The sequence below is a fragment of the Amblyraja radiata genome, chromosome 5 (assembly GCF_010909765.2).
Source record: "Amblyraja radiata isolate CabotCenter1 chromosome 5, sAmbRad1.1.pri, whole genome shotgun sequence".
Lineage (NCBI taxonomy): Eukaryota > Metazoa > Chordata > Chondrichthyes > Rajiformes > Rajidae > Amblyraja > Amblyraja radiata.
The window spans coordinates 70,765,715-70,789,445 of NC_045960.1; the positions used below are offsets into that span (position 1 = coordinate 70,765,715).

A 23,731-nucleotide genomic window follows, 5' to 3' on the forward strand; every position below is an offset into this window, starting at 1 on the left:
CAGAAAGGTGTGGAGATGGGAAGGTGTGGCCAGTAGTGGGACCCCGTTGGAGGTGGCAAAAATGTTGGAGGATTTTGTGCTGCATGCGAAGGCTGATGGTGTGGAAAAGGTGAGGACAAGGACACTCTGTCCTTGTTACGAATGGGGGGCGAGTGGGAGCAAGAGCAGAGCTGCGGGATTTCGAGGATACCCTAGTGAGCCTCATCTATAATGCAAGAGGGGAACCCCGTTTCCTAAAGAATGGGGACATCTCCGATGACCTGGTATGGAATACCTCATCTTGGGCACAGATGCGGCGTAGATGTAGGAATTGGAAGTAGGGGATAGAGTCTTTACAGGAAGCAGGGTGGGATGAAGTGTTGTCTAGATAGCTATGGGAGTCAGTGGGTTTGTAATAGATGTCGGAGCAGTTCTTTCCTAGGCATTAACATTGAATTCTCCAATGTCCCCCATTCCCTCTTTATCCCCTGACCCCTACTATCCCAATGCCTGCATACATTTCTCCCAACATCCCAGACAGCCTGTTCCTTTCCCCTCCTCCGTACATTCATCTGCCACTCCACAGTCCCACAATTATTATTTAACTGATTGCTTGGCCCTCCATCCATATAATTCCCTCGGTTTTACATTTCACACCTCATATTCTCTCCTTATCAGAGACACTCTTTTGGTAACCTGCCAGGCCTTGTCCCATTTTCAAATATTCATTACCAAAACAATGTCATTATGTGGAACTGTCATTAATCAGTGGTCAACACAGTAAATACTAATAAGTCACACGACACAGGGTGGCGCCATCCCTTCTCTGTTTTTATTATCACCCAGATGATCACGTTTGTGAAGGCCGTAGTGCAGCTACCAAGAACCAAAGCAGCCAGGAATCAATAGACAATAGGTGCAGGAGTAGGCCATTTGGACCTTCGAGCCAGCACAGCCATTCAATGTGATCATGGCTGATCATCCCCAATCAGTACCCCATTCCTGCCTTCTCCCCATATCCCCTGACTCCGCTATTTTTAAGAGCCCTATCTTGCTCTCTCTTGAAAGCATCCAGAGAACCTGCCTCCACCGCCCTCTGAGGCAGAGAATTCCACACTCACCACACTCTGTGAGAAAAAAGTGTTTCCTCGTCTCTGTTCTAAATGTTTTCATCCTTATTCTTAAACTGTGGCCCCTGGTTCTGGACTCCCCCAACATCGGGAACATGTTTTCTGCCTCCAGCGTGTCCAAACCCTTAACAATCTTATATGTTTCAATGAGATCGTCTCTCATCCTTCTAACCTCCAGAGTGTACAAGCCCAGCTGCTCCAATCTCTCAGCATATGACAGTCCCGCCATCCCGGAAATTAACCTTGTAAACCTATGCTGCACTCCCTCAATAGCAAGAATGTCCTTCCTCAAATTAGGGGACCAAAACTGCACACAATACTCCAGGTGTGGTCTCACTGGGGCTCTGTACAACTGCAGAAGGACCTCTTTGCTCCTATATTCGATTCCTCTTGTTATAAAGGCCAACATGCCATTCGTTTTCTTCACTGCCTGCTGTACCTGCATGCTTACTTTCATAGACTGATGTACAAGGATCCCCAGATCCAGTTGTACTTCCCCTTTTCCCAACGACGCCATTTAGATAGTAATCTGCCTTCCTGTTTTTGCTACCAAAGTGGATAACCTCACATTTATCCGCATTAAACTTCATCTGCCATGCATGTTAAGGAATGCAGTCAGGAATCCTGGCGACTGCGCAGGACTGGCAGCTTTCTGTAGACCTGGTGAAACAGCTGAAGTTCCCACAGCACATTGCCACGACCACCCTGAGGCCAGACATCTTCCTGGTCTCAGAGGCGACCAAAAATATAATCTTGTTGGAACTGACAGTGCCGTGGGAGGACCGTCTGGAGGAGGCCCACGAGAGGAAGATGACCAAGTACGAAGCGCTGGTCATAGACTGCCGTAAGCAGGGCTGGAAAGCAAGGTGTATGCCCATTGAGGTTCTGCAGGGCAATCGCTCTACAAAGCTTTGAGTGCGCTGGGCATCAACGGAATGGAGAGGAGAAGAGCCATCAAGGACACCACAGAGGCAGCGGAGAAGGCCTCGAGATGGCTCTGGATCAGGAGTGGAGGTCCATGGGGAGGAGCGAATGCCACCTGAACACAAGTCGTGGTCTGATCAAGAAGCAGCCGACTCGGGAACTCCGAGTGTTCAGAGTCGTCCCGACGTCAGAGTTTCAATCATCCCGACGGGAGGGCCTAAACATCAGAACGTCTGTAGTGGTGAACTGCGGAGGGTTCAAATGCTCCGACCGCGGGTGAACAAGGGAGGAAGATGACTGAACTTTATTGCCTTCCATCACAGTGAGGAATGTTGATTCCACTGCAGTGGATGTTTATGTTACATTTTATTTTATGTGTGTATTGTGTTCTTTTCACTTAGTATGGCTGTACGATAACTCAAATATTAGATTAGATTAGATTAGATTCGGTTTATTGTCATTCAGACCTTTCGGTCTGAACGAAATTTTGTTTCCCTGCAGTCATACATATAATTTAAAAAAATGGCAAAAACACACAATCAACACAAATCTAACATCCACCACAGTGAGTTCACCAAACACCTCCTCACTGTGGTGGAAGGCAATTTAGATAATATCACTGAATATATGCGAACTTGAACTTGAACTAATACATTTATGGGGATATTAACCTAGAATGAACCCTAGCTTTGCTCATAGTATGCAGGCCTGACAATTGTTGCAACCTGAGAGCAGAACTAAAAGAGCATTAACTTAAAACAAGTAAATGAGCTGTAACAGCTAACTTCCACACAAGATGTACAGGAAATTAAATATTTATCTCATTGGCACCATTTTCTGGTGGTGCTGGTTAAAGATTAATTGAGGTCAGATCATAATAACCACATATACCTCTTGAAACATCTCAATGAATTAATAATGCACATGTGGACAAGCTGGTAAACAGAACACCAAGAACAATCAGTACGTTATTCCCATAATAGAACAGTGAAGTGTATAGTCAACATTTCTTCATGAGCAATCCCCAGTTTGAGAACGATAAAATTTCACTCCAGATTTGTGAGTCCTGAAGTGTGTAATAAAACTAATGTGGGAACTCTTTCACAGATGAGGCAGGTGGCAGCAGACGGGGCAAGTAGGCAGGTAGTTTGTGTTCACTCCATTGCTTCCAAAGTACCACTGTGTGCTCTCAATGCATGACCATGATACCATCCTGAATGTTCTTTTTCCATGTGGAGTAATCATGGCCCAGGGATTTCCAGGAATTGGAGAGATTGCTGCATTACAACAAAATAAATACTGAGCATATCTTCGAATCTTTACCTCTGTGCATCCGAGAATCCTTCCCTGATAGAGCTCATAATACTGTGCGTTTCAAGCCTGTCTGACAAAGACAATCTTAGCCCTCTCTACAGAGGATACCGATTTTGGAGACGGTACTGATGTTCGTTAGTTTGTCAGTATATTTGGGGGATCTTACGGAGAAGGTATGTGTGATATTTTTCCAGCGCTTCAAAGTGCCTGCTGCAGGCAGTTCAAGTCTCATGAACATATGAAAGGGTACGTATCACTGCTGTCTAATAGATGACAACTTTTGTGAAATTTTGGATTTCAAATATCCTTTTCTTCAATAGGCCAAAGAATGTGCAGACGCATTTAAATTGGCAGTAATCTTCATCCCCAGTATGTTTTTGCACAAGGAGCTCCCGAGATTTACAAAGTGGTTTACAAAGTGACCCCAGCAACTAAGACTCAACCCTCCATCTGCAACTGGATCCTTGTCTTCCCTTCAATATTCTATTGGGAAAAATCAGTCAGGATAGCTGATAAAACATCCCCCACAATAATTCTCAACATGGATCTGTTCTCAGCCATTCACTATACCACCTATACACTCACGACCAAGCAGTCAAATTCTGCTCTAACTCCATTTACAAGCTTGCAGATGGTGCCATGGTAGTGTACCACACCATAAACAAAGACGAGATGGAGCACAGGAAGGAGAGAGCTTAGCAACATGATGTTAACACAACAATCTCTTCAACAATGTCAGCAAAATGAAGAAGTTGGTCGTCGACTTCAGGAATTGGGATGGTGATACCCCAATTAGCATCAATGAAGCTGAAATGGAGATGATAATATCAACAATTGGTCCTGGTCTATCCACAAAGACACTATGGCCTAGAAAGTACACCGACTATGCCACTTCCAAGGAAATTTGGCACGTCTCCAATGACTACTGCCAATTTCTACAGATGCACATTGGAAAGCATCCTATCAGGAAGCATCACAACTTGATTTTTCAACTGGTCTGTCCAAGACCTCAAGAATTGCGGATACAGCCCATGCATCATGCAAACCAGCCAACCCCACTTCTCTGTTTTACGGAGCTTGGGATGGGAGGTGCAGATGGCTCATTTTATATTTACAATAAACAATCCAGCTCAGTGCATCAATATAGTATATGGATAGAAAATGAGAATTACTTTAGCTGTGAATTCTACAACAAGTCCCACAACATTCACTCCAGGACAATGAGCATTAGGGTGATGTACCAAATGTTCCTCATATCTTGAGGGAGAAGAGCTTTTGATATTTATATCAATTTTATGATTATATTTCAAAATGTAGTATTATAATGCAGAATTGACTATGTGCAACATGTGAAAATGTAAATGTGTATAAGAGACAATGGAAACATTCTCTCAATCATGAAAAAAACCTTCAGGATAATTCTATCATGTAGGAGGACAAAACCCAAGAAAAAGTATGAAGTTGCAACAGAATTTCCAAGTGAAGATTCAAGAAACTATTCCTTCAAGATGGCACAGCATGGTCCAAACCTTCCACAGTCTTTCAACATTTTACCTTAGATAAGGATTTGTTCTGGAAACATCACTGTTCTCGAATTGAAGGAGGCAGCAATCAGATTCCAACAATACAGCATCAAAACCTACAGAAAGACAAATGCAGGATAGGTAGCCTGCGACCTGTGCGTAGAGGTTGAACTGCTTTGAAGAACGGAGAAACCCAAACTTTAGCAATCTAATTATTCCACCAACCTGCAATTACAAACAAATGTATTCCAAAGTGGAGTAAATTGAAGGTAATGGCAGTAGGCCAGTTTAATTCTGAAATAGTCACACTGCAGCATTAGACTAAAGCCAATATTTGAGAAAACTTGCAAGACTATGCGGGAATTCTGCCCCAATGCTAAGATTGCAGGTGCACAAGCAAAGATAGCACACATTTTCCAGGTGGATTAAAAAATTCAAAAACCTACAAAGAAATGCCCTAACTTTAATTTAATGTGCTAACCTTAGTTCAAAAAATAAAATTAAGCAATTCAACACAAAACAATTTGCAAGGGTTGGTAAAGACCTCGCGCTCTATCTGCATGCAAAATGAACCCTGAAAAAAATGATCAATTGATGCCTTCATTAAATGGGAGTAACAAGCAATGTCAGGCAAAATCTTGGGAATTGTTGCACTTCTATAAAGGACCATAAAGTGGTGGTAAACATTTGATGGAAGAGAAATCTAACCTATGTCTATATTTACTGACAACAATTTTGTAGACAAGTGGGCTCCTTCCAAAGAGGCAAATTGAAGAAGATATTAATTATAGAGCAAAGAATCACAGTGGCTCGTATATCATGACATAAGAGAGAGATCCTCTTAAGCAAATAATCACTATATTTTTGAAAAAACTGAAATGGGAATCAGAAAACAGAAAAGTAGTCATTGGTTTCAGATGGAAAAAAAATGGCAAGAGGTACCATATGAATCTGAAGCTGTTATGTCCGGTCAAAAACAGCAGAATTACATACAACACCAAATCCATGTCATAATAAGAGACAGGCGGTGACAATCAGATGACAGTGTCATGCTGAAACAACTCCAAAGAATGAAGGACCAAGTTATTTTTGACAAAATAAATACAATGTGTTGTTAGAAAAGTAGTATATACATTTTCTTCTGTTCTGCAATGATTTCACTCAGCACTAACTGTGTTAAGATTGACTGGAAGGGCAACAGTGAGAAAATAAATAAAATAGTGTAAGACACATCGATCACTAACACGTGCTCAAAGTACTGAGCTCTACGACTGGCCAAAACTACAACAAAAGTTGAATTAGGCCTTGAAGCCTTACATGATTCACCACTTATCCCATGCTGCATACACCATACTAAATTTGAACTCCAAATTCAACTAACCACTATGTTCAGGACAACAAATTATAATTTTTGCTCTGTTGTATAGAATTAGTGTAAAAAAATAGATCAGTAACAAGTATTAATGAAAGGGAATTGCTCATCTAGTCTACATAATCACATGTTAAAGGTTTGAAGGAACTGAGTTCTTGGGCCATCATACTCATGTCATTATGATTGAAAGGAGAAACAATATAGCAAGCAACTGAGTGGTATGTCAATTTCCATGATCGCATTGGTTCTTCTGACAATGTGAAGGGAAAGTTGATACACTATTCATAACCACAAATTTCCAAAGTGCTGGTAATAAATTAGGTAGAACAAGGCTATTTAACACCTAGTATAAGTTATCATACATTCATACCTCAAGAATTATCAACTTTCACCTTAAATAAGTTCCATTGCCTAACAGAACATAAAATAGCACAGCACAGGAATGGACGATTCTGCCCACAATGAACATAAGGGCGGCACGGTGGCGTAGCAGTAGAGTTACTGCCTAACAGCGCCAGTGACCGGGGTTCGATCCTGACTATGGGAACTCGTCTGTGCGAAGTTTGTACTTTCTCCACGTGACCTGCGTGGGTTTTCTCAGAGATCTTAGGTTTCTCCCACACTCCAAAGACGTATAGGTTTGTCGGTTAATTGGCTTGGTATAAATGTAAAATTGTCCCTAGTGTGTAAGGTAGTGTTAATGTGCGGGGATTGATAGTCGGTGCGGACTCAGTGGGCTGAAGAGCCTGTTTCCACGCTGTATCTCTAAACGAAACATGATACCAAGTTAAACTGATATCATCTGCTTGTACATGATCCATATCCTTATATTCTCTGCACTTCCATGTGCCGATCTAAAAGCTTCCTAAATGCCACTATCGTATGTGCGTCCACCAGACCCCATCAGCCACACATCTCCATTAAACTCACCTTATAACTATGCCCTCTAGTCATGGACATTTCCACCATGGGCAAAGGGATCTGACTGTCTACCCTATCTATGCCCCTCAAATTTTATTTACTTCTATCAAGTCTCCTCTCAACCTCCGAAGTTCCAGAGAAAACAATCCAAGTTTATCTAACCTCTCCCGGTTGGTAAAACTCTCTACTCTAGGCAGCATTCTGGTAAACCTGCTCTGCACCCTCTCCAAAGCCTCCACATATTTCCTGAAATGGGGCAACCAGAACTGCATGCACAGCTCCAAATGTAGCCTAACCAAAGTCCTATAGCATCTTAACTTTCTGGCTCCTATTTTCAATGGGTACCATATGCCTTCTTTACTATCCTATGATGAACAGCCATCTTCAATGAGTTTTGGACTCCCCTCTGTACATTAATGCTGTTAAACATCTTGTTATTTACTGTATACATGTCCCTTACATTCAGCCTCCCAAAGCACTACATCTCACACTTGCTCGGGTTAGTTCCATCTACCATTTCTTCACCCATTCTCACTGTCTGTAATCCCTCCAATTTTGGTGTTCTCAGCAAACTTACTGTCCAAGCGATCTACATTTCGGTCCAGGATGTTCATTTATATCACAAACTACAAATAATAATTTATTTTGGATGATTACAAAAGAATGAAGTCCACAGGAAAAGGAGGTTCGAGAGCGAGGAAAAAGCTACAAGGAAAGGTTGGCTGACAAGTCTTGGTTAACAGCTTCTCACACTCCACAGGCTATGGGTGCTGGTGAAGGATGCAGAATCATTATAACCACGTGCTTAAATATGGAACATGTTTCAGATCAAGGACTACCCACTGAGAGGGAACCAGTTCCAGGCTAATTGATCAAAATTTACTATTGCCCCAGGTTATAACGCAAGAAAATAGGAGTAGGCTATTAAGACCCCTCAAACCTGCTCTGTCATTCATGACAATCATGCTGATCTGCCGTAGGCCTCAACACTCCGTGCCAGCCCTCAATTTTCCAAACCTTTAAGAATTGATTGAGTAATTAGGTCAGTTATGAGTGGGATTGTTGAAGCTGGTAAATGCTGGAGAAGGGTGCAGGAAATATTCAGCAAATCAAGCAATGTTAGTGGAAAGAGAAAACCTTTGACCTATTCATCCTTCTCACACACTCTCAAACCTGAAACCATTTCCCTTTTCCTAGTTGTAACAAAGCATCTTTGACCTGAAATGTTAACATCAGCTGTTTCCAGAGATGTTGCCTGACCTGAGTTGTTCCTAACCTTATTTCAAATTTCAGTACTTGCAGTTTGTTTTTCTAAATGGGGAGATAATCGAGAAATAGGAGGAGCAAAGAGACTGGTGCAGGACTCCCAAAAAGTTAATTTGTAAGTCAAATCAGTAGAAAGGAAGGCAAATTCAATGCTAGCATTTGTATCAAGAGGACTGGAATACAAAAATAGCGATGTAACGCTGAGGCTCTACAAGGTGCTGGTCAGGACACATTTGGAGTGCGGTGAGCAAATTTGGGCCCCATATCTGAGGAAGGATGTGCTGGCTCTGGAGAGGGTTAGTAACCCTCCAGATGAGGGTTACAAGAATGATTCCAGGAATTAGTGGATTAGCATATGATGAGCGCTTGACAGCACTGGGCCTCTACTAGTTGGAGTTTTAGAAGATTGAGGGGGGACCAAATTGAAACTTACAGAATAATGAAAGGCATAGAGTGGATGTGGAAAGGATGTTTCCACTGATGGGAAAGTCTAGGACTAGAGGTCATATCCTCAGAATTAAAGGCTGCTCTTTTGAATAGGTGGTGAAGAGAAACTTTGTTAGTCACAGGGTAGTTAATCAGTGGAACTCATTGCCACAGAGGGCTGTGGGGGCCAAGTCAGTGGATATTTTTAAGGCAAAGATAGACAAGTTCTTGATCAGAACGGGTGTCAAGGGTTATGGGGAGAAGGCAGGAAAGTGGGGTTAGGTGGCAGAGATCATCCATGATTGAATGGCAGAATAGACTTGATGGGCCGAATGGCCTAATTCTACTCCAAGAACATGAACTTATTTTTACTGTTGTCAGAAATCACAGCGCTAATCAAGCCAACCTCCAGACTGAAAGAACAGAACCCTCCATCCCGGTGCCCATCTCACTTTCCTTCAATCCACCCGCATATTCTTTGCTCCCTTCACAATCTCTCCCTTTGAGAGACAAAGTTATTTACCCATTTACCCAATGTTACTAATACTTCATGAGCACACTCCAGTAGCTGGCCTACCAACAAGTCATAATGTGAGACTTAAAATTCATAAAATTTCAACAGACCATAGTCTGTTTCAATTATGAACAGTGAAAATATGTTGCTTACATGCTAACATCTTTCTAGGGATGATTTTATTAAATAAAATAGATTTGCTCATCCCAGAGTAGACTGCTGAGACACAACTGCCCCATGGAAGGACTGGGAGAAGAGTAGCAAAACTGAGAAGCAATTTGATTAATGACGGATGCGATTGACACCATTCCTTGCACGACGTTTCTTCCCAGATCGCCAGCATGCAGAAATTAATTTTTGAACTACATAAAACATTGAATTTACAGACTAAAGACTCACCTGTCAGTGGCATCGCACATGCAGCATGTTGACTTCCATGAACCTGAAGCTGTATTCTGAAACCCGATCTTCTCAAAATTTGAATCAGAATGAAGTTCACCACTACACTCCCATGAGTTCATGGCAAATAACTGACACTAACCAAAAATGATGCAAGGCGAAGAGCCAAATGAATGCAACATTAAAACAAATGGCGGGGTAGAATTTTCTAGTTCTAAATGTCTTGAGATTAACAAATGGCAATTCTCTATGCTAGACTATGTTTAGTGGCTAGATTGATGGATGAACTTTTAAAAAGCTACTTAAAGATTTTGCTGCCTGCCTACACAAGACAATTTTTGTGGTCCAATTTTGCTGATGTGCTGCACCAAGAAGCCAGGTAGCAAAACCTGAGCAACAAACAGACGTGTTCTTTTAAATACCAAGACATTACCCCAAAATGTCCGAATAACATTTTGACATCAAACAATGTTTTAGACAGAACTTTGGCTTCATCAAAACAAACAAGGTCTTTTTTGGTCTCTGCCACACATTGGAAAATGACTATGATGTAAATAATTTTAAGAATTAAATTAAAATCCAACAAAATACATAATTAATAACAGTGAACTACATTGAATTTTTTTTTTAAACAATTGGCTTGCCCGTATTCCAGGATAAGAATGGGTGCTCCACTGCAGTATCAAGGTTGTTTGGCTTCGGATCACAGCCAGTGTGCCTAATAATCCCATGAAGGCTAAATTTCACAGCTGAACTCCATGTGGAATCCAGTGATGCAGCCGTGATCAATTCAGTAGCAATATCATTCATTAAGTCATGTCAACGGGTTCACCCAAGTCCCGAAGTTACTTTCATGGTAACAGCCAGCCACCCACCAGCTGTTCACTTCAAGATCACTGATAGCAGCCTACCATTAGAAGGTCCGCTGTCTCAATTACTGACAAGGGTTCAAAGTCAGAACTCCAAATGTTTTTGACTATTTGACTTTTACATATCAACTTCCCCTCCCTATCATCTTGGATAGTCATCTTCACCAAGAACCCCTGCTTCAATCTCTTCAGCCAAAAGGTGGAAAATAATCTGTAACATCCTCCCAAAATGTCTTGCATCTCACTGCATTGTGTGCCCCTCTATAAAATCTATTTGTTTCCATCAAGTTTCCAGTCACCTGATATAAAAAAACTTTTCCAGTTTATTGTTTCTGTTATTTATATTATTTTCTGCCAAAAGCCACCATATAAATACAAGTCTCTGGTAAGCAGGATGTTAAGAGAGTATTTTTAAAAAGTGAGAGTTCAGCAGGCACACGATGTATGTTCTACTAAGAATATGGTGAAAACTAACACGTCTTTTTCCAGGTCGAGCAGCCAGAGCGAAAGAATTCCAAATTTTGGCCAACTTACTTCGCCCATTCCCCGTCCCTCCAGTGCAAGAGCTTGAAAGTCATGATTCATCTCGTCCACAGATCGAACCTGCACGAAACACAGTTCCATTATTTAAATGTGATGTGTTAATAATGCATATTTTTGTGAAGCTTTCTCTTAAATAATAAAATAAAATACTTAAATTGAGATTTGTTCACAAGTCATATAGAAGTCTTTCACAAATAGATGAACAGTAAAATTCCACTCCGAAGAATGGTCAAATGGAAGGTGCAACTAATCATGGATCAGAAAGTAAAATACTTTCACCAGTCTTTACGTAAGAAGGGAATTCGACCAATATCATGATGAAATTGGAAAAGAGAAGAACAAGCATTTAAAATGTTAGCAGCACTGAACACAAGTATCATTGTGCAAGGGAATAAGTTAAAAATTATCACGGCTCTCATCATAATATTTAAGATCTCCTTGTATGCGAGATCGTCACTGAAGTGGATGGATGCAAGAAATTAAACTGCAGTTTAATGCATTCAATGTTGTCTTTGGCAACGAGCATTGGGAGAAACTAGTGACACTCGTTGGGAAATCTGTAACAGGAAAGCAGAACAACATTTGAACAAAAACTTTCCAAAGCTCAGCAGGTGGGGAAAAAACAATGAGCATAATGCAGTATCCAAAATAATGCATTGGGATGGTGAAACCAAAATCTATGGGCTTTAATACAATTAATACCACTACATACACAAACAATAAATATTGAGTGTTCCATTGGATTATTAGGTCAACAAAAACCATAGGTCAACTAAAAGAATTTAACACTGCCAAAAGCAAATCTTAATTCAATAACCACAGAATGGAATTTCAGAGACTGCATGAGATGTAATTAATACAACATAATGTTACTTCTTCGCTACTAAAAGACTGATTGAAACTCTAAATGAGTTGCATACAATGAGACTCAACATTTTCACCGAGGCTACAGCCCGTCTCCTTTATCATCATTACTTTTTTTGCATATCTTTCATTCATTTGTTCTATATCTCACTATATCACCATGTAGATCTGTTTCCCTTTCCCCCGTCTGAAGAAGGGTCTCAACCCGAAAAGTCACCTTTTCTCCAAAGATGCTGTCTGACCCGCTGAGTTACTCCAGCCTTTTGTGTCTACCTTTATGTGTAGTTTGTTATAATAAAGCATTCTTTCAAGAGACAATTTATAATAACCAAAACTAACAGCATCATGGCATCCACCACAACCATCCCGTGGTGCAAATTCCACATTATTCTGACAAATAATTGTACTGAAAGCTAAACATACAAGTTTGTTTTAGCCACCAGAAAACACCAAGATGGTACAATGATTCACACCATCTCCTTGGTGAATGGCGAAACAAGTTATGAGTTAACGTATTTCCCGGCAATGAAGACGCAGCTGTGTCGGAGAGAAAGAGAGAAGCTAACTCCACTGCTTCGGGCCTATGTCCCGTCAGTCCAGGGCTGTCGGTTAATCCGGCGGGAAAGGCAGAGTTGAGCTAGAATTTGCGCTTCTCAAGTTCAAGTTCAAGTTCAAGTTAGTTTATTGTCATGTGTCCCTGTATAGGACAATGAAATTCTTGCTTTGCTTAAGCACACAGAAAATAGTAGGCATTTACTACAAAACAGATAAATGTGTCCATATACCATGATATAAATATATACACACATGAATAAATAAACTGATAGTGCAAATAACAGAAAGTGGTTGGTAATAATCAGAGTTTTGTCCGAGCCAGGTTTAATAGCCTGATGGCTGAGGGGAAGTAACTATTCCTGAACCTGGTTGTTGCAGTCTTCAGGCTCCTGTACCTTCTACCTGAAGGTAGCAGGGAGATGAGTGTGTGGCCCGGATGGTGTGGGTCTTTCATGATACTGCCAGCCTTTTTGAGGCAGCGACTGCGATAGATCCCCTCGATGGAAGGAAGGTCAGAGCCGATGATGGACTGGGCAGTGTTTACTACTTTTTGTAGTCTTTTCCTTTCCAGGGCGCTCAAATTGCCGAACCAAGCCACGATGCAACCGGTCAGCATGCTCTCGACTGTGCACCTGTAGAAATTAGAGAGAGTCTTCCTTGACAATCCGACTCTCCGTAATCTTCTCAGGAAGTAGAGGCGCTGATGTGCTTTTTTGATGATTGCATTAGTGTTCTCGGACCAGGAAAGATCTTCAGAGATGTGCACGCCCAGGAATTTGAAGCTCTTGACCCTTTCAACCATCGACCCGTTGATATAAATGGGGCTGTGGGTCCCCCTCCTACTCCTTCCAAAGTCCACAATCAGTTCCTTGGTTTTGCTGGTGTTGAGGGCCAGGTTATTGCGCTGGCACCATATGGACAGTTGCTCGATCTCTCTTCTGTACTCTGACTCATCCCCATCAGTGATACGCCCCACAATAGTGGTGTCGTCAGCGAACTTGATGATGGAGTTCGCACTGTGGTTCGCTACGCAGTCATGGGTATAGAGTGAGTACAGCAGGGGGCTGAGCACGCAGCCTTGAGGTGCTCCCGTGCTGATTGTTATTGAGGCTGACACATTTCCACCAATACGAACAGACTGTGGTCTGTGGACGAGGAAGTCGAGGATCCAGTTGCAGAGGGATGCGCAGAGACCCAGTTCTGCGAGTTTGGTAACCAGTTTGGAGGGGATGATTGTGTTAAATGCCGAGCTGTAATCAATGAATAACAGCCTGACATATGAGTTTTTGTTGTCCAAGTGGTCCAGTGCGGAGTGGAGGGCCAGCGAGATCGCATCCACCGTTGATCTGTTGTGGCGGTACGCGAACTGCAGTGGGTCCAGGTTTTTGTCGATGTAGGAGTTGATTTGCTCCATGATCAACCTCTCAAACTCTTCTCCGTGCTGGCTGTAAGCCTGGGCCACCATTGCAACAGGCCGGTGTCCCGACAGTCCAGGGTCACCCCGGACATCGCCGGCTGCCCCCAGACAGGGATGGGACACTCGGGAGGGGACGGGGACAGTCTAGTAGCAATTCAACAGTGCTTGCAACGCCGGAGACTTGGGTTCAATCCTGACTACGGATGAAACGCAGGACTATTCAATAAACGATTAGGATGTGGAAACGATACCAATCAAGCAGGCTACTGTGAGGAAAATCAGAATTGGAAACCTATTATGATTCTATTATCAAACAGTGGGGTTTGATGTATATGAATTAGTTGCCATGACATCTCAGAGATAGATGCAGAATAAATCAAGGTCTCATGACTCTGTGTCTCACTTTAACACAGATGCTGATAACCAGTCATCAGTCTATATGCTCCAACTATGGAACCCTGGAAGCATTAAAAGAAGCCATGCATGACTGCTATGTTTTGAAAAACCCCGTATCACAGAGGAAGATATATTGATTTTCAACAGCGGTCAGATAGGTCCTAGGACACAACGCTCTAGCAGGTTAAGAACAGGTAAAGCTGATCCCAACAAAGGTCTCTTCCCTGCAAAAACTTTAGAACACAGTTTTAACACGAAAAATACTTTGTTTTATCAGAGAGATAAGCAAAAGATTATGTCAACATCCTCACACACAGGAGTGACACATGTAAAATTATGTTTTCACCTGAGCAAGAGAAAAATGTCACCTGTGCACCGTATATCCAGGTGATCCAGCGGTTAATTCACTACAATGGCATGGTGCACTTGGATTGAAATTGCACTATATTTCAAAAGGCTAACAAAACAAAAGCTCTATGAATAATCAACGGTCAAAGTCCAACAGAATATCTGTGATTTACAGATTAAATGTTAAATGGAAAGACAGCAAGAAGTACTGCAATTAATTGGTAACCATGGCACACACAGATTTATCAACATTGTGAAGACAATCCACAGTTCACACAACCCAAGGACTCACCCGGAGCCAAGGTGGGTTATCTCTATTGTCAACACCCAATGGAGATAACACTTTGAAGAACTCAACTCTGTTCAACAGCAAACCTGCTGTTTGTTCAGAACAACAAAAGATTGAAAAGCTTATAAGCAAAAAAATAAATAATAAATAAATAAATGAATCATAGCCTCAGGTGCAGAACGTCTCCCAGCTAAAAAATGTCAATTGACCAGAAAGGAATTTCAGTCTCAAATTCACATGGTCGTCTTTTGTATCAGGGAAGAGTTGGACATATCCATAACCATCAGGAGGCAAGGCCAATTGCAGTGAATATAGAAGAGTTTCCCTGTTGTCAAATCATTGAACCATTATACCAGGGGTGGGGTACTGCATGCGGCCTTCTAGGCCATTAAGTGTGGCCTTTTGAATGAATCCAAATTTTGTAGAACAAATTTTTATTAATATGTTTCTGTTCGTCTTTTATTGTATTTATTTTAATCTTAAAATGAACGTATTTAAAACACCAAATAGTAAAAGAAGATTCAACTAAATAATCCTTCCCGACTGACGGCTGCAATTAAAACATTAGTAAGCCATGAGGGCTATTTTAACACCAGTTATGCTCATGATTTAGTTCTAATGCGCCTTTAGAATGTACGTTAACTTTGACATACACGAAAAATGCTTTCTTGCTTTTCAACTAATTATTGCTGCGAATCTACATTCTCCTACCTAACCCAAATCAAGATGCCCTTAAGGTCACAAATGACGGATACCCATCTAGAAGATCAGCTGAAAATGCGTACTTCCATGTTGCAACCAAATATTCAAATGCTTTCCCACAAAAAGCAGTCACAACTAATTAATTAAAACCTTAATTAACTTTAGAATTAACAATTTTTTTTCGTTTTCTTGAAGTTAGTACATAGTAGTTAGATTTTTACAAAATAATGTACATTTTGAAGTATATCTAATTGAAGTTTCTTGGAGTTTAAGAAGGAACTGCTGATGCTGGAAAATCGAAGGTACATTCTTGGATGTGGCCTTGTTAGATTACAGCTAATTTACTGTGGAATTCCAACATGAAAAGGTTCCCCACCCCTGCACTAGACATTGCTATTTTGGTCACAAATGCCTGCAACTCTATCAACTGAAAATTGTGAAGTATTCTCTACACATTTGGCTGCTTGCTAAAATTTGTCCCCATCTTATTTCTGCCACCAAAGTCATAACCCTAACGAAGCTGTCCAAAGCAGACCAAATCTCAGCGCCGGGTTGCATTGTTGTACCTATTTTCAACCTTTTTTGATCAGTAATGCACCTCATCTCCAACAAGTTTCCTGCTAAAGTGGAGTGACAATAGGTGCAGCAGTAGGCCATTCGGCCCTTCGAGCCAGCACCGCCATTCAATGTGATCATGGTTGATCATCCACAATCAGTACCCCATTCCTGCCTTCTCCCCATATTCTCCCCAAGAGTCCTATCTAGCTCTCTCTTGAAAGTATCCAGAGAAAGAATTCCAGACTCACAACTCTGTGTGAAAAAGTGCTTCCTCATCTCCGCTTACCCCTTATTCTTAAACTGTGGCCCCTGGTTCTGGACTCCCCCAACATCGGGAACATGATTCTCGTCTCTAGCATGTCCAAACCCTTAACAATCGTAATAGTCTTATACGTTTCAATAAGATCTCCTCTCATCCTTCTAATTTCCAGAGTATACAAGCCCAGTCGCTCCATTCTCTCAGCATATGACAGTCCCGCCATCCCGGGAATTAACCTTGTGAATCTACGCTGCACAATAGCAAGAATGTCCTTCCTCAAATTTGGAGACCAATACTACACACAATACTCCAGGTGTGGTCTCACTAGGGCCCTGTACAACTGCACGAGAACCTCTTTGCTCCTATACTCAACTCCTCTTGTTATGAAGACCAACATGCCATTCGTTTTCTTCACTGCCTGCCGTACCTGCATGCTTATTTTCATTGACTGATAAACAAGGACTCCCAGATCCCGTTGTACTTCCCCTTTTCCCCAACAATTACAGAACATATGGTAACCTCTTCAATCCACATCCCATGTTATCTCCACTCAAGGCCATTCTATGTCAGAACTGCTATTTATTTGTCAATTCAGAAGCCAGGATGTGTATCTGTTATCGCGTCTAGTCTTTCCACTGACAGGGTTGGACACAACAAAAAAAGCTTTTCACCTGACCTCGGTGCACGTGACAATAAACTAAACTAAGGACTCAAATCACTATTGTCAACTTGTTAGTTGAACCATGAGAAAATAGGCCCAGCACATCCAGACAAACAGTATCAACCTGCAACAGCAAGAATAAAGGTTTGCAATCAGATACAAGAAAGCACAGACCAGTTCCCATATCTTAGCACTGTTCAGCAACAATGATAATGTTCACCAATGCCTTCAATGCACTTGGTCAATTTGGCCATCTGAAGGAAAGTGTATCTGTAGATAGACATAAAATCTCGCAAAACAGTCCAATGAACAGCGATCATCTCTGCCATGCTGTAGATTTCTTAGTCATGGACTACCTTTAGGATATACCTTGAAGCACCAGAGATTACTGTCATTGTGTGTGGAAAATCCAAATCAATGGCAGAAGAAAGATATCACCCCACTCGTCCCAAGTTTTGACTCCAACTAAGGACCAAGAACTTTGGTAAAGTTCAATATTCTAGCACAATTCAGGACAAACGCATATACAGAAATTCTACCACAACTGATCACCAAGGATTTATCTACGCTATGACACCATGCTCTTTCATGGATCCCAGTGAACGAGCACAAATTTCCAGTTTCCAACCAATCACGTTGGGAGCCTGCACGAGATAAACAGAGCTGCCAAGTTTTGTCAGAGCATTTCAGTATTCTAGTACCTGAAAATCAGCATTTTGCTGAATAAAATGTTGTTTTTTATGTGCAGTCATACACATGTAAGAGTACAAGAATGCATAACTTTGCTACCAATTGACATGTCTTCTACACACCTTACTTGACAGTGCATTCATTGCCATCTCTTTGTCCAGGAAGGTTGCATACAATCGAGGTCACGACCCGTGACCGGTACTGTTGCCACGCAACGCCAACTGGACTGCACGCGTGAACTGCAAGTAAGCATTTACTATGGCTGCCAGCACAGCAGGCCCTTCTTCTGGCCCAGCATCCGGACTGGTTGCACACTCGCGGACCCTAGGCCATCTATCCTCGCAGCCGGGGGGGGGGGGGGGGGGGGGGGGGAGATAGAGGTCGGGGTGTCGGTGCAGCGCGGTCAGTGACTCTGGGTAGGCAGAGGGAGCAGACCATCCCCAGCTTTGCTGCAGCTGATGTCGCCCAGAGCCGTGGCCCCACCTCACCCGGCCCCGTGTGGCTGGACAGCTCTGCAAAAATCCTCATCAACCAGATACCAGCTTCTTGGAGGATGCTTACACAAGAGAACCAGGCCCCAGTATCGAGCAGATTCAGCAAGTGGTAACCTTGGGCAGCTTGCCATTCAGCAGAAGGTTTGAGCCTATCTCCTTAAACCAGTTAAATGCAACTTTTAAGACACATTCACCTATCATTTTAACTTTGATTCTGGCAGGCACAAAACTAAATTAGCTCTCTTGTCAACTCTATAAGATGGAGGTTTCTTAACCCAACAACATATCTGGTGAATGCAAATGCTATCATAAAGAGATTTAATAATGCTACTAGAGCATGATCACAGATGATAGTTTGAGAATTCCAGTCGGAGTACTTTATGGCCAGCAGAGCTTATCAACTGAAGCACCGCCACTGCACAATAAAATGCACAGCAGATACACAGCATGCATTTTCCTTCGCAAATGTTAGAACAAAAATGGGGAACCAAAAGTTTTAAAACTGCAATGGTTAATAAATGCAATAGAATAACAAAAAAATGAACAAGCTGATTCTGTCCTTGTTTCTGCAGCAGTGAAAGAGCCATTCAACTTGATTTGCAGCTCCTTACACATCATAAGTCTTCAAGTAGCAGTGGCTTCTGCCTCTACCACCCTATCCAGTAACGAACCCCAGTAAACAGGTTTGGACTGAAAAAGATTTTCATCATCTACCTTCTCTGCTTTCACCCATTTAGTTCAGATTTATTTCCCAAATGTTTGATATGTCAGGGAAAAAGAGCCTGCTCACTTCATCACAATCAAATCTCCTTTCACCCTTTCTTATTCCAAAAAAGTAACTCGTAGCTGCAAAATCTTTCCTTATCACTGAAGTTTTCCAACCTTGGCAACAGTCCCATAATCTTCTTTACATCCTCTCCAGTGCAATCTCGTTTTTCCTGTAATCTGGTAACCAGAAGCATTCACAATATCCAAACTAAGGTGTAATAAACAAATTATACAATCTAGTACAACCTCCATACCCTAACATTGCAAGCCTTGGCTCAAGGAAAACATCCCAAATATTTTTTTAACAGCCATCTTCCCTATGACTTGCAACCCCTGGTAGAAAACCTCAAATTGTGCAAAAACGGACACCAGCAGAATCAAGGACGTGTCTAACCCAGTACGCACCTTTTATCTCCCTTTCTCACCAGGCAAGAGACATTAAACATGTTTAATGTTTTATGTGTCATCCTTAACTGTCACTGTACATCATGTTGTCACTTGCGGGCAGAGCACCAAGGCAAACTCCTGGTATGTGAATACTTGGCCAATAAACATATGCATTCATTCATTATGTAAAAATGCCTACCTCCCGATTCAGGGATGGATGCTTCCCAGCTGTTATCAGGCAACTGAACCATCCTATCGCCAACTAGAGAGCAGTCCTGAGCTACCATCTACCTCACTGGACACTCTTGGACAATTTTTAAACCGGATTTTACTGTACTTTATCTTGTACTAAATGTTAATCCCTTTATTTATCCTGTCCACATTAGACAGCTTGACCGTAATCATGTAATCAATAACTAACATGCGACAAAAAAAGCTTTTCACTGTCCCTCGGTACACGTGACAAGAAACTATAAACTTGAAAAAGCTAAATGCAACGCATTACAGAATTACAGTGCTCTTGGTAGTCAAGCATGGTGCCATGGTCAGAAGGAAGCTCACATGCAACCATTCAATTCTATCCTCAAGAGCAAAACAGTGGAGAATAAAAAAAGAATCACTAATTAATGGATGCAACAGTCTGAAAGGGAGGATAATAAATTTGTGCTTTCAGGTCTAGTTTAGCTTCTGCCAAGAATTATGTGGTGTCATATGTTTCCCCACATTAAGAAGTTGCATACAGGCGTCTTCCATACCTTTCTGACTTGCTACCCTTAAGAACCTGTGGGCATGCACTCTGTGGTTCCCGTTTCTCCACATTTCTCTATTATTTCCATGTATTGTACACTTGATTACCCAATTACTCTCTACATATCCTTTACCTTGCATTCCTTCAGATTAAATTCCAAGTATCCAACTGACTTTTGGTCTCCTAATCTGAGGAAAGACATTCTTGCCATAGAGGGAGTACAGAGAAGGTTCACCAGACTGATTCCTGGGATGTCAGGACTTTCATATGAAGAAAGACTGGATAGACTCGGCTTGTACTCGCTAGAATTTAGAAGATTGAGGGGGGATTTTATAGAAACTTACAAAATTCTTAAGGGGTTGGACAGGCTAGATGCAGGAAGATTGTTCCCGATGTTGGGGAAGTCCAGAACAAGGGGTCACAGTTTAAGGATAAGGGGGAAATCTTTTAGGACCGAGATGAGAAAAACATTTTACACACAGAGAGTGGTGAGTATCTGGAATTCTGCCACAGAAGGTAGTTGAGGCCAGTTCATTGGCTATATTTAAGAGTTAGATGTGGCCCTTGTGGCTAAAGGTATCAGGGAGTATAGAGAGAAGGCAGGTACAGGATACTGAGTTGGATGATCAGCCATGATCATATTGAATGGCGGTGCAGGCTCGAAGGGCCGAATGGCCTACTCCTGCACTATTGTCTATGTTTCTATGACTAGATCGTCCATTTCATCCAGAAGTCAAAAGCTTTCATCCTCCAAATCAAACTCAAACCCTTTTTATCTCTAAATATCTTTGCTGCATTCTATAGATTTAACTCCATATTATTTGCCCTACCACTTGGCCTCACCTTGTTATACTGGCTTACTCCCCTCTACACTTTCAGTCCAAATGAAGGATTGCGACTCAGAACATCAACTGTCCATTTTCCTCCATATATGTTGCCTGACCCACTGACTTTCTCTCACAGATCGACACACAATGCTGGAGTAACTCAGCTGGACAGATGGCATCTCTCGAAAGAAACAATGGGTGATGTTTCGGGTCAAGACCCTTCTTCAGATTAGTCTGAAGAAGGGTCTCGACCCAAAATGTCACCCGTTCCATCTCTCCAGAGATGCTGCCTGTCCCGCTGAGGTACTCCAGCATTTTGTGTCTATCTTCAGTTTAAACCAGCATCTGCAGTTCCTTCCTATATATTTCTCTAGCAGATTGTTTTGTTCCAGATTCCAGCTTTAGCAGTCTCTTGGAATTCCAAATAATATGGAAACCCTCTTTGGGAAAAGGCATTGAATAAATAAAATGTGTATCAAAGCAGGAAGGTACACGAGGCACTGTATACAATAAAGGAGCAACAGGTTTTGTGGCACAAAATGTGGAAGTAAAATTTTTAAAGTGATTATAAATTGGTGGAAAAACCGACATTTAATGGTTTAAAAGCTGATGTTGCCCAACACTACTGTGAACTGAATCTAAGTAAAAACAATTTTTATTCCAAATCAGGAACATACAAACTGAACAAAATTGAAGAGGCTGCAATGAAACTTCCAGCAAGGGGACACTTCAGTATATTTCATATTGCCCTATTATCCAACCCGAAATTACTGCGATCTCATTGTTTGTTAACCGAATACCCACCTGATGCTCAATGTGAACTCCATCGCCCGTGGGCCACCGGTGTTTGTTGGAGTAGCCGCCCAGCTGCTCGCCCGGCTGCCGCTGGAAGAAGTAGCCCACCGTGGCGTCGTCTTGAGAGCGTCCGCTGAGGAGGTGCTGCGCCCCGGGGTGGCCGGGCGCTATGGCCGGGACGGCGCCGGGGCCCAACGCTCCGGGTGCCGCCGCCGCCGCACTCAACACAAGGCCGTCGTTGACGCCGCTACCGCCGCCGCCATCCGAGGGAGCGCCGCCACCGCCGATGCCCCCATGCATTATCCGTGCCGACTCCTGCTGCCAGGCCGCTTCATTCATGCCCAGCAGGACACATGGAGTATTCATCCCACCGCGGCAACCTGTAGGGGCGGGAACAGCGGGTCAACAAGCGGGATTGCGGCCCAGGGGACGGGGACTCCCACCCCCACCCCACAGAGACCCCAGAAACATGAGGCCGAGCCGGAGCGGCCTGGACAGCCGAGCCCTCCCTCCCTCTGGCCGGGCAGAGAGACGCCTTCCTCTCCTCTCCTCTCCTCGCCTCCCCGCCTCCCTCTTTGTTCCGGCTGCCGTCTGTGCAGGGTGTGTTTACCCGGGTGTTTCTCAACACGGCCGCTGCCGCTGCCACCACTCGATCACCCAGCCGTCGAGGGACTTCCACGTTGTGGTCTTCGGTGGCGGCGGCCCCGGTCGTACTCACCGGCGCGGGGTATGTGTGTGCGAAGGGCCGGGCCTGGCGGGCGGGCGTGCGGGCAAGCTTGCTTCCTTCTCTCTCCTTCACTCTACAGCCACTCGCCGAGCTCACAGTAACATGGCGCCCGGCATCTTGTCCGCGCAAAGCACGCCGGCACCGCTCGCTCCTCCCTCCCTCCCTCCTTCCCCCGGCTGGCGACCTGGGGAGAGACGGCGCAAGCCAACGATCCTATAGCAAGCTATAGCTCCGCCCGCTATAGGACCTTTGGTGCAAGCCAGCGGGACCGGAGACGGAGCAAGTTATACCGCCAGAGGTGGTATCAGACAAAGATACCAAAGATCTTATAGCTATAAGATCTTTGAAATATACTAGAGCATGATCTTTTGTATCAGAGAGCGAAGGATAGGGTGCAACTTAAGCCGCGCTGCCTGAAGTGGTATTCAGAAGCAAAGATCTTTGTTCAGAAGTGCCTTTTGTGTCAGAGACGGTGCACACCAAAGGTACCAGAGGAGGTGCAAACCGCCCTACCGGAGACGGAGTAGGTTGCACCGCCTGAAATGGTATTAGAGACAAAGTGTTAAAGAAGGAACTGCAGATGCTGGAAAATCGAAGGTACACAAAGAAGAAGGGTTTCGGCCCGAAACGTTGCCTATCTCCTTCGCTCCATAGATGCTGCTGCACCCGCTGAGTTTCTCCAGCATTTTTGTGTACCTTCTGGTATTAGAGACAAATGTTTAAGAAAGAACTGCAGATGCTGGAACAATCGAAGGTAGACCAAAAATGCTGGAGAAACTCAGCGGGTGAGGCAGCCTCAATGGAAAGAAGGAATAGGCGACGTTTCGGGTTGAGACCCTTCTTCAGACTGATGTCGGGTGCGGGAAAAAGAAAGGAAGGGAGAATTTGCAAGTTACAAGGCGGTGGTATCAGAGACCGAGGGATTGGGTGCAAATCGGGCTGTCGGAGACGGAGCATGTTGCGCCACCGCCAGACGTGGTATCGGAAACCAAACCAAGGGAGATGGTGCAATCAAGTTGCACCGCCAGACGTGGTATCAGAGACCAAAGGAGACGTTACAAGCCGC

General features: G+C 43.1%; 1 protein-coding gene across 10 annotated transcripts in view; it reads right to left on the reverse strand.

Annotated features, from left to right (window-relative positions):
* Window positions 1–22,812, reverse strand: part of pum2 (pumilio RNA binding family member 2) — a 96,546-nt gene extending 73,734 nt beyond the window's left edge. For 8 of the 10 annotated variants that reach the window (XM_033021524.1, XM_033021520.1, XM_033021523.1 and 5 more), the window contains exons 1-3: window positions 22,657–22,812; window positions 21,948–22,318; window positions 11,172–11,240 (exon numbers count right to left, since the gene is read on the reverse strand). In XM_033021524.1, coding sequence (XP_032877415.1) covers window positions 11,172–11,240; window positions 21,948–22,304 — 426 coding nt within the window. In that variant the 5' untranslated portion in view covers window positions 22,305–22,318; window positions 22,657–22,812. Of the gene's footprint in view, window positions 1–11,171; window positions 11,241–21,947; window positions 22,319–22,548 lie in introns of all 10 variants that reach the window. The other 2 variants (XM_033021515.1, XM_033021521.1) reach the window with 2 other exon arrangements.
* Between the last annotated feature and the right edge of the window lie 919 nt (window positions 22,813–23,731).